The sequence below is a fragment of the Lissotriton helveticus genome, chromosome 1_1 (genome assembly GCF_964261635.1).
Source record: "Lissotriton helveticus chromosome 1_1, aLisHel1.1, whole genome shotgun sequence".
Taxonomy (NCBI): Eukaryota; Metazoa; Chordata; class Amphibia; order Caudata; family Salamandridae; genus Lissotriton; species Lissotriton helveticus.
In genome coordinates this window covers 1,257,096,947-1,257,108,982 of record NC_136057.1, presented here as the reverse complement: position 1 = coordinate 1,257,108,982, position 12,036 = coordinate 1,257,096,947, and the positions used below count along the sequence as shown (strand labels likewise).

Below are 12,036 nucleotides of genomic sequence, written 5' to 3'. Positions count from 1 at the left end.
TTTCTATGAGTTGAATATATATATTTTTTATATTGAGATCAACAAAACTAAAACATTATTTTAGCATCACTGAAAGGCAAACCTGTAGTAACAAGGAGTATATAACAAATTAATATCCTTTTTATTAGTATTAGGTTTCATATTTCTGTATCTGGCAGCAACATGCACTGTCTAATTACCTGATTCTTGACGTTTTTCTGCAAATGAAAGAAAAGAAAAGATTGTTGGGTGACACATTGATATTTGGGCAGATTCACCTTCTCTGTTATTCCCATGCTCAAACTATCATTGTGTTTTAATAACTCTTTTACCAGACGTTTACCAGAGTGTATGCAGGGTTAATTCTACTAATGAATCTAGGGGCACTGAGGAAAACACTCCAGTTTTACCAACATCACATAAAGATAGCCAAAATGATTTGCAGAAAAGCATCAACATTAGTATAATTCATATCATATTGAAACAAAAAGTACCAATAACAATGTCTGCTAACGTATCTAATTCCAAAAACATTGTTAAAATGAACCCTTCCGTTGTGGTCTGTTAATGAGGAGGGCTGTTTCTTAAAGGTGATGAAAGGGATAATTTGTCTGCCTTTCAGCTGTTGTAGTACCAAGGCCCCCACTGGATAGCCAGGATTGCACGTTGCTATTGCTTCTGTCAATGAGAAGTCATAAATCAATCCCACCAAAGCAATGAGAGACAATGAGAGCAAGATAACAGTGAATGAACAAAAAACGCCCCTTGTAATATCACAACCTCAACTGAAAACACTAAGAGAAATATTGAATACCTGCAAAAGCACCTCCTAAGCTATAGTTGTGTTGTTACTTGTGTGGTCTATATTCGTTGGCATCTTTTGTAGGTTTCACCTGCATAGCGCTTGCGCTGTGCTTTTTATATCTATTGTTTTTAATATTTCTTAAAAGGGACTTACATCCCATCTTCACTTCTTATTGATCCTTGTGCTGGCCAGTTTCCTTTACTCCATTTGTATTGGTTGTGGCCTGTTCTCCCTTCTGTGTTTCTCTTATCGGCTTCCCATGGCCTAACTACTCATTCCCATTTGCTTCGGTTGTTGGAGCTTTTTTTATTTTGGTTAACGTAGCATACCGAAAACTATTTACATTTTCTTATCTTTCCCTGGCTGCATTAATGTGCTAGAGACATAGCTCGAACCCCAAAGGAGGTATTAGAGCACTTCACATGCATGGAGAGATTATGCAATTTGCACTGAAACACTGCAAGTGTACTCTGGGCACATAACGTCCACAGATAATTATCTTCATGTTTCCGAGCCTGCTCTGTGTGCAGGTGTCCATGCTCCAAGCATGCGTCTGAATCTCATATTGGACTACTCATATTGAAAAGAGATATTTTCTCCTTCACATTTCTGAGCATGCTGTGGTAATGTTGTCTGTGCTCTGAGCATGCACAGTAGTAACAGTGTCTCTGAGCCTGTCCAGCTGTCACATGTCTGTGCTCTGAACATGCAGCTGCCTGTGCCCCATGCACTTGCTCAATGGCGGTGCCTTGAGCATTATTAGAGTCAGTGTAAGTAATATTCTTTATTGTTTGATTATTTAAAATCTTACATTTCCAATACAAAAACACATTCAATAAATACAATAGAGTAAAAGCAATTATATCATAAAAAATTTCTTTAAAAGAATTTATAAAAACATTTTTCTAATTCATTCTCCCAGTTTTATAGATGCTATCTTTAGGAACTTTACAAAGGCAGCGTTCATGACTATATCATTCGAATGTAGACAGACTTTCAATGCCTGTCTACATGTCCTTGTTCCACGCATATTAAAGTGAAATTTGAGTATAGTGCATCTTTCGTTGCGGAGTCCGGGACAGATACATAAGAGGTGGACAATATTCTCTTCTCCACCATTACAAAGTCTACACAATGTACTGCTGTTAGTTTTTTTCCATGGGGGGGCATGACTAAGGCCTGGTAGAATCCCAAATCTTGCTCTCACCAGACATTGTTTGCTTTTTTCAGACCAAGGTATTTCCAGATATTCCTGTACTTTCTTTTTTTCATATCCATTTATTACGGACCACGAGTGTTTTCTTTTTGCCAGCAAATCTTTGTCCTTTATAAGTGATAGGTGGTTTGTTGTTCGATTTACTATTTTTTTAAAGGATCCATTACTTATCGTATTGTTCCAGATGGGCGTTAGTGCAAACTCTTCTAGTGCATCATTGAGGTATTTCCATGCAGGTGTTCTTGTGTTCTTATTTATTTCTTGCCAAAGTAACTGAGATATTTGGTTGTCGTGGTCATTTTTAATCCTATACCACGTTTTAATAAATTGGCCTTTTCTTGCATAGGCTTGATTGTTTAACCCGAACTCAAGTCTAATTTGAGCAGGTGATGCATTATTTGGGAGATAGAAGAGAGTTTTATATGTTTTGGAAAGGACCTTGTTTATCATTTCTGCATCCGTCCCTATTAATGCCTCACTGCCATATGTTATTGTTGGGAGCAATTTAGCCCCTATAATTTTCAAGAGCGGACGATAGGTCAGATTTCCAAGCGATCTCTGTGCTATTTTAAATGCTGCAATTAATGAGTTAGCTTTCCTTTGTATGTCCAGTTTTTGAAGTTTATAGTTTCCCTTTTGGTCGAATAGTACACCCAAGTACTTATACACTTCTATTTGTTCTAGTTTGGTATTTTCCATGTACCATTTATTATTTTGTCTCAGTTTAGTGTTCCTAGTGACAACCATAGTTTTTGTTTTGGTTTCATTTATTACCATTCCATTTTCCTGGGCATACAGAACCGTTCTATTAATTAGGCGCCGAAGTCCGATTTTAGTATGGCTTAGAAGGATGGCGTCATCTGCATACATTAGGTTGGATATCAATTTATCCCCTAACTTCGGCGGATGTGCATTAAGTTCGTCAAGGCTCCCTGATAGATCTCCTAAGAATAGATTAAAAAGGAGGGGGGCCAACACACATCCCTGCTTTAGCCCTTCTATTGCTGGAATTTCCTTTGTTAATGATCGACCATCCCCCATCCTTACTCTTACCCAGGTTTTACTGTGTAATAGTTGAATCATTTTTAATAGCATTATTAGAGTCCGAAAATGCTGTGATGCCCAGTGGCACTCCCCAGTTTTACAAAGTTCAGATGCTCCATCTTCTGAGTAACAGCGGAGGATGGCACTCAGGGGATTTTCTGCACAACATACTACCACCAGCGGCGCATTACACAAGGAACGAATACAGTGCTCTCCATTATAATCACACCATTCCCGCCATGAGTTTCTTATCACTGCACCGGCTCACCTAACCTCAAGTGGACACACGAGTCTAACAGCTACATCTGGGCAGCCCCACTTGCGCCCGCAAACATCTCCTCTGGCTACTTGGACCGGACCGACTGGCAACCTGATAAGTGATAATCCTTCAGTCAAGCCGTCCCGCATCTGCCCCCGGCAATTGAGGCTTTTTAGTATTAGGCATCATATATATGTCCTGATGATGATCCGCAAATTATACGTCAGATCGACACGCCATCGACAATTGAAATGCCTTATACAATTCAACCTTGAGTGCACTAAATTGTAAAGGTGTCTAACGCGATTTGTTGCGTTTGATATTGTTCACTCGCTAAGCACAACAAACCGTGAAGCTTTGCCTAAAGCCCTTTGTATGTTGCTTTTTTGTTTGTAATTGTTTTACATGTATTTAGTAGGTCACAGGCTTGTGTCCCACTTCTTGTATTGTTAAAAATTGTTTTCTACTACCAAAAGTAAAAATCAGACCTCTGTCCGGCTGGACATGTCACTCTGATATCGTTACGACTGAGTCTATATTTATTGTCCCTTATCCCCTTTTCCCGGGACCACTGTTGCTTATAAATAAGTATTTCCCAAGGTCCCTGGTTGATCCTTTTGGGTTCCCTTGTTGCTTTAAAATATATATGCCTTTTCCTTGCAGGCATAATTCATATGAGTTGTTAGCTACGGAAAAGATACACCACCGGTGTTGTAATGAAACATAAAAAAAAAAGGGGCACTCCTGCAAAGTACAAGGAGTGGCGCCCTCCAGACTCACTCAGCAGCTCTCAGGCCAGGGTACTATGCTGAGCGGGACCCCTTGAGCTTATTACCCCCGCACAGTGGGGGCCTTTGGTACGCCATTGTAGAACACTGTACTTGCGACAGAGAGAGAGCCTACAAAGAAGACCTTGACAAGAAACATGGAGAGACAGATTTTGTGTGTAATATTTAGTTGTGTTTGTATTAAAATAGATTTGCTTTTTAAACTTGACAATAATCTATTGAGTGTTGTTTGTAGAATTGCAGAGTTCTGAGTTCCCACAGCACATCCCTGAGTCAGTGTCGCACTGCTCTGCCTTGCTGCCCTTAAAGCCAGATGCTACAAGGGATATTTGGTACACGGTTTAGGGGTCCACAGTATTGCGGCACCAGGACACCAGAAGCACATGGTCCCAGATGTGACAATTTAGGCCCACTTATTTCTGATTACCATTGGATCCTCTGACACATATTTCTCACATAGGTCATCAATATGACTTCTTTACGTGAACAAATATTCCTATCAAGCTCTTGTGCAATGTGTCAGGTGAGTGATTTGCAGCAGTTTGCAGCAAGGCAAATCATTATTTCCTATTTTTTGGCAAATGTATTTTACATGGGTAATTTGGGGTTTTACTCAGAGCACGTGAGAACACAACTTTTATATAAAGAGTGGAAAGAAATGGAGGAAGATGAGGAAGTGTAGTGGAAGGAGGGGATCATGTGATAAGAGAAAGCCAGACTACAAGAGGGAAGTAAGTACGTAAACCTCAGGTAAAGAGCTGTTTTGAACCAAAAATAGCCAAAAAGATAAATGGTTTTAATGGAAATGCAGTTTGTCAGAATTATTTGAACAAAACTGTAATGGTAAAAAGAATATGTTTTCAAATCTATCTCTTCAACCTGGATTTGTCAGACAGGCATTTATTCTGTAAAATGTCTGCAGGATTTCTCCAAGATTATTATTTGTGGCATGGATTACTTCTATCGATGGGTAGTGACAGTGAACGAATTAAGAAAAAATGAATAAGAAGAGTTTATCTGTCCTAGGAAATGCTCTACTAGAGTTTGGCTGGGCTTCCTCATTATTGCTTTGCATGTGTATATCCCTTGTGCAGGCATATACTCAAAAACATATGGTCAACCTTAAATGTTTAATCAAATATAGGTGTCAGAACCCAGTCTTTGACCCAACATGCACTACTGTAGATCTGATCAAAATCAACAGCCTAGAGCAAATATAGGTCAGTCCCTTCCTGGAGGCCAGTCAAGTCTGCTGCACCACAGAACGCTATGTTCCATACACAAAAGTATAAGGTATCCTGAGACGGGTACGCTGCCAACAAAACAAAAGATAAGTCTGCACTGCAGAGGACCACATCTCTGACCCTCAGTCACTGGTCCTACAAATAGACCCATATTTGGCTCCTTAAGCACACACACTACCAAACCCCACAAAGAAGTCTTGCTATGCATGCCTCCAACTTAAATGCTGATCTGTGCTCTTCTTCGCAATTATTTTCTTCACCACTTCAATGCAGTCCTTACCCACATTTTTACATGTAGATGTGGCCTGCCATTACTTTCTATGTATACGGGCATGCCTGTGGAGGCAATCCCTGGACTAGGGAATGGTACTGGAGGGTCACAATAGTGTGAGCAATGTGCTTTATAATGCAATAACAATGACCAATGTGAAATGTACGTGTATGCCTTTGAGCGCATTATATCAGGATCATCATGAGACATGAAGGGCCTGATTTTGATTTCAGCGCACAGGTTACTCCGTCACAACAGTGACTGATATCCAGTTCACTGAAATATAAATCCCCTATTATCCTATGGGATTTATATTTCGGCGGGTGAGATATCGGTCACCATTGTGATGCAGTAACCCGTCCTTTGAAATCTAAATCTGGCCCGAAGTCTCTTTCCTACTACACACACCTATTATTTCTCCCTTTGTGTCTACTATCCAATGAGTCTTTCTGACTTTAAATTCCTGCTATCAAAACAAGTACTGAAGGAGATGTTACATAATATATATATATATATGTTATATTATATAATATATATTGATATCACCGTATTGTACTATGAGTGGCATATATATAATTTGTTATATTGAGTTCAACAAAACTAAAACATTATTTTAGGACTCCTTAAAGGCAAAACTGCAGTAGCAAGTAATATGTAACAAATGAATATCGATCTTTTGATTAGTATTACAGCGGATGGGAAATCCATCGCCGTTGTGACGGAGTAACCAGCACGCCAATATCCAAATCAGGCCCAAAGCCTCTTTCAAGTTAAGCACAGCTAATGTTTCTTCATTTGCATCTACTAGCCAAGAAGGCCCTCTGACTTTAAAAAACCTCCTATCAAAACAAGTACTGAAGACGTTGTTACTTAATGTGTACTGATATCACCGTATTTTTCTATGAGTTGCATATATATCATTTTTCATATTGAGATTAACAAAACTAAAACATTATTTTAGCATCACTGAAAGGCAAAACTGCAGTAACAAGTAGTATATAACAAATGAATATCGGTTTTATTAATATTAAGTTTCGTATTTCTGTATCTGGCAGCAACATTCACTGTCTAGTTACCTGATTCTTGACGTTTTTCTGCAAATGAAAGAAAAGAAAAGATTGTTGGGTGACACGTTGATATTTGGGCAGATTCACCTTCTCTGTTATTCCCATGCTCAAACTATCATTGTTTTTTAATAACTCTTTTACCCGACGTTTACCAGAGTGTATGCAGGGTTAGTTCTACTAATGAATCTAGGGGCACTGAGGAAAACACTCCAGTTTTACCAACATCACATAAAGATTGCCAAAATGATTTGCCGAAAAGCATCAACATTAGTATAATTCATATTGAAACAAAAAGTACCAATAACAATGTCTGCTAACGTATCTAATTCCAAAAACATTGTTAAAATGAACCCTTCCGCTGTGGTCTGTTAATTAGGAGGGCTGTTTCTTAAAGGTGATGAAAGGGATAAAGTGTCTGCCTTTCAGCTGTTGTAGTACCAAGGCCCCCACTAGATAGCCAGGATTGCACGTTGCTATTGCTTCTGTCAATGAGAAGTCATAAATCAATCCCACCAAAGCAATGAGAGCAAGATAACAGTGAATGAACAAAAAACGCCCCTTGTAATATCACAACCTCAACTGAAAACACTAAGGGAAATATTGAATACCTGCAAAAGCACCTCCTAAGCTATAGTTGTGTTCTTACTTGTGTGGTCTATATTCTTTGGCATCTTTTGTAGGTTTCACCTGCATGGCGCTTGCGCTGTACTTTTTATATTTATTCTTTTTAATATTTCTTAAAAGGGACTTAAATCCCATCTTCACTTCTTATTGATCCTTGTGCTGGCCAGTTTCCTTTACTCCATTTGTATCGGTCGTGGCCTGTTCTCCCTCTGTGTTTCTCTTATCAGCTTCCCATGGCCTAACTACTCATTCCCATTTGCTTCGGTTGTTGTAGCTTTTTTTGATTTTGGTTAACGCAGCATACCGAAAACTATTTATATTTTCTTATCTTTCCGTGGCTGCATTAATGTGCTAGAGACATAGCTCGAACTCCAAAGGAGGTATTAGAGCACTTCACAGGCATGGAGAGATTATGCAATTTGCACTGAAACGCTGCATGTGTACTCTGGGCACATAACGTCCACAGATCATTACCTTCATGTTTGCGAGCCTGCTCTGTGTGCAGGTGTCCATGCTCCAAGCATGCGTCTCAATCTCATATTGGACTACTCATATTGAAAAGAGATACTTTCACCTTCACATTTCTGAGCATGCCGTAGTAGTGTTGTCTGTGCTCTGAGCATGCACAGTAGTAACAGTGTCTCTGAGCCTATCCAGTTGTCACATGTCTGTGCTCTGAACATGCAGCTGCCTGTGCCCAATGCACTTGCTCAATGGCGCATTATCAGAGTCCGAAAATGCTGTGATGCGCAGTGGCACTCCCCAGTTTTACAAAGTTCAGATGCTCCATCTTCTGAGTAACAGCGCAGGATGGCACTCAGGGGATTTTCTGCACAACATACTACCACCAGCGGTGCATTACACAAGGATGAATACAGTACTCTCCATTATAATCACACCATTCCCGGCATGAGTTTCCTATCACTGCACCGGCTCACCTAACCGCAAGTGGACACACGAGTCTAACAGCTACATCTGGGCATCCCCACTTGCGCCCGCAAACATCTCCTCTACCTACTTGGACCGGACCGACTGGCAACCTGATAATCCTTCAGTCAAGCCGTCCCGCCTCTGCCCCCGGCAATTGAGGCTTTTTAGTATTAGGCATCATATATATGTCCTGATGATGATCCGCAAATTATAAGTCAGATCGACACACCATCGACAATTGAAATGGCTTATACAATTCAACCTTGAGTGCACTAAATTGTAAAGGTGTCTAACGCGATTTGTTGCGTTTGATATTGTTCACTCGCTCAGCACAACAAACCGTGAAGCTTTGCCTAAAGCCCTTTGTATGTCGCTTTTTTGTTTGTAATTGTTTTACATGTATTTAGTAGGTCACAGGCTTGTGTCCCACTTCTTGTATTGTTAAAAATTGTTTTCTACTACCAAAAGTAAAAATCAGACCTCTGTCCGGCTGGACATGTCACTCTGATATAGTTACGACTGAGTCTATATTTATTGTCCCTTACCCCCTTTTCCCGGGACCACTGTTGCTTATAAATAAGTATTTCCCAAGGTCCCTGGTTGATCCTTTTGGGTTCCCTTGTTGCTTTAAAATATATATGTCTTTTCCTTGCAGGCATAATTCATATGAGCTGTTTGCTTGAGAAAAGATACACCACCGGTGGTGTAATGAAACGTAAAAAAAAGGGGGCGCTCCTGCAAAGTACAAGGAGTGGCGCCCTCCAGACTCACTCAGCAGCACTCAGGCCAGGGTACTATGCTGAGTGGGACCCCTTGAGCTTATTACCCCCCGCACAGTGGGGGCCTTTGGTACGCCATTGTAGAACACTGTACTAGCGACAGAGAGAGAGCCTACAAAGAAGACCTTGACAAGAAACATGGAGAGACAGATTTTGTGTGTAATATTTAGTTGTGTTTGTATTAAAATAGATTTGCTTTTTAAACTTGACAATAATCTATTGAGTGTTGTTTGTTGAATTGCAGAGTTCTGAGTTCCCACAGCACATCCCTGAGTCAGCCTCGCACTGCTCTGCCTTGCTGCCCTTAAAGCCAGATGCTACAAGGGATATTTGGTACACGGTTTAGGGGTCCACAGTATTGCGGCACCAGGACACCAGAAGCACATGGTCCAAGATGTGACAATTTAGGCCCACTAATTTCTGATTACCATTGGATCCTCTGACACAGATTTCTCAAATAGTTCATCAATATGACTTCCTTATGTGAACAAATATGCCTATCAAGCTCTTGTGCAATGTGTCAGGTGAGTGATTTGCAGCAGTTTGCAGCAAGGCAAATCATTATTTCCTATTTTTTGGCAAATGTATTTTACATGGGTAATTTGGGGTTTTACCCAGAGCACGTGAGAAAACAACTTTTTTATAAAGAGTGGAAAGAAATGGAGGAAGATGAGGAAGTGTAGTGAAAGGAGGAGATCATGTGATAAGAGAAAGCCAGACTGCAAGAGGGAAGTAAGTACGTAAACCTCAGGTAAAGAGCTGTTTTGAACCAAAAATAGCTTAAAAGATAAATGGTTTTAATGGAAATGCAGTTTGTCAGAATTATTTGAACAAAAATGAAATGGTAAAAAGAATATGTTTTCAAATCTATCTCTTCCACCTGGATTTGTCAGACAGGCATTTATTCTGTAAAATGTCTGTAGGATTTCTCCAAGACTATTATTTGTGGCATGGATTACTTCTATCGATGGGTAGTGACAGTGAACGAATTAAGAAAAAATGAATAAGAAGAGTTTATCTGTCCTAGGAAATGCTCTACTACAGTTTGGCTGGGCTTCCTCAGTATTGCTTTGCATGTGTATATCCTTTGTGCAGGCTTATACTCAAAAACATCTGGTCAACCTTAAATGTTTAATCAAATATAGGTGTCAGAACACAATCTTCGACCCAACATGCACTACTGTAGATATGGTCAAAATCAACAGTCTGGAGCAAATATAGGTCAGTTCCTTCTTGGAGGCCAGTCAAGTCTGCTGCACCACAGAACGCTATGTTCCATACACAAAAGTATAAGGTATCCTGAGACTGGTACGCTGCCAACAAAACAAAAGATAAGTCTGCACTGCAGAGGACCACATCTCTGACCCTCAGTCACTGGTCCTACAAATAGACCCATATTTGGCTTCTTAAGCACACACACTACCAACCCCCCACAAAGAAGTCTTGCTGTGCATGCCTCCAACTTAAATGCTGATCTGTGCTCTTCTTCGCAATTATTTTCTTCACCACGTCAATGCAGTCCTTACCCACATTTTTACATGTAGATGTGGCATGCCATTACTTTCTATGTATACGGGCATGCCAGTGGAGGCCATCCCTGGACTATGGAATGGTACTGGAGGGTCACAATAGTGTGAGCAATGCGCTTTATAATGCAATAACAATGACCAATGTGAAATGTACGTGCAGGCCTTTGAGCGCATTATATCAGGATCATCATGAGACATGAAGGGCCTGATTTCGATTTTAGCGCACAGGTTACTCCGTCACAACACTGACTGATATCCAGTTCACTGAAATATAAATCCCTTTTATCCTATGGGATTTATATTTCGGCGGGTGAGATATCTGTCACCATTGTGATTCAGTAACCCGTCCGTCGAAATCTAAATAAGGCCCGAAGCCTCTTTCATGCTACACACACCTATTATTTCTCCCTTTGTGTCTACTAGCTAATGAGTCTATTTGACTTTAAATTCCTGCTATCAAAACAAGTACTGAAGGAGATGTTATATAATATATATATATATATATATATATATATATATATATATATATATATATATATATATATATATATATATATATATATATATATATATATATATATGTTATATTATATAATATATATTGATATCACCGTATTGTGCTATGAGTGGCATATATATAATTTGTTATATTGAGTTCAACAAAACTAAAACATTATTTTAGGACTCCTCAAAGGCAAAACTACAATAGCAAGTAATATATAACAAATGAATATCGATCTTTTGATTAGTATTTCAGCGGATGGGAAATCCATCGCCGTTGTGACGGAGTAACCAGCACGCCAATATCCAAATCAGGCCCAAAGCCTCTTTCAAGTTAAGCACAGCTAATGTTTCTCCATTTGCATCTACTAGCCAAGAAGGCCCTCTGACTTTAAAAACCTCCTATCAAAACAAGTACTGGAGACGTTGTTACTTAATGTGTACTGATATCACCGTATTGTTCTATGAGTTGCATATATATCATTTTTTATATTGAGATCAACAAAACTAAAACATTATTTTAGCATGACTGAAAGGCAAAACTGCAGTAACAAGTAGTATATAACAAATGGAGTGGAGTGGTGTGGCTCACTGGTTAGAGGCAGCAGACCCGGAAGCAGAAGTCGGCCCGGGACCAGGGTTCGATTCCCGACGCGGCAGGGGATCGAACCAGGGTCAGCGGACTTGATAATTCTTGCCTCTGTGCCTACTCTAACCAGGGGTCCCTCTGGGCATTAGCTTGCCTAATCTCCACAACGGCCCCATCAACGCCGGGGATGCCTGGCTCCACCTTGGGGATTATAGAAAATAAAACATAGGGATTCCCAGCAGGGACCATCCCACAGGGAAAGCCAGGACGGGTTCCCCAGCGGTATACAGCGCCAGGACGCCGGCTGGCAACAGTGCCCTTTACAAGTATACACATTACATTACATTACGAATGAATATCCTTTTTTATTAGTATTACGTTTCGTATTTCTGTATCTGGCAGCAACATGCA

At 40.0% G+C, this 12,036-nt stretch overlaps 1 protein-coding gene across 1 annotated transcript in view; it reads right to left on the bottom strand.

Annotated features, from left to right (window-relative positions):
• MUC19 (mucin 19, oligomeric) overlaps positions 1-12,036 on the bottom strand; it is a 1,331,159-nt gene that overhangs the window by 1,263,349 nt on the left and 55,774 nt on the right. The window contains exons 15-16 of the mRNA XM_078649731.1: positions 6,683-6,700; positions 180-197 (exon numbers count right to left, since the gene is read on the bottom strand). Coding sequence (XP_078505857.1) covers positions 180-197; positions 6,683-6,700 — 36 coding nt within the window. The remainder of the gene's footprint in view (positions 1-179; positions 198-6,682; positions 6,701-12,036) is intronic.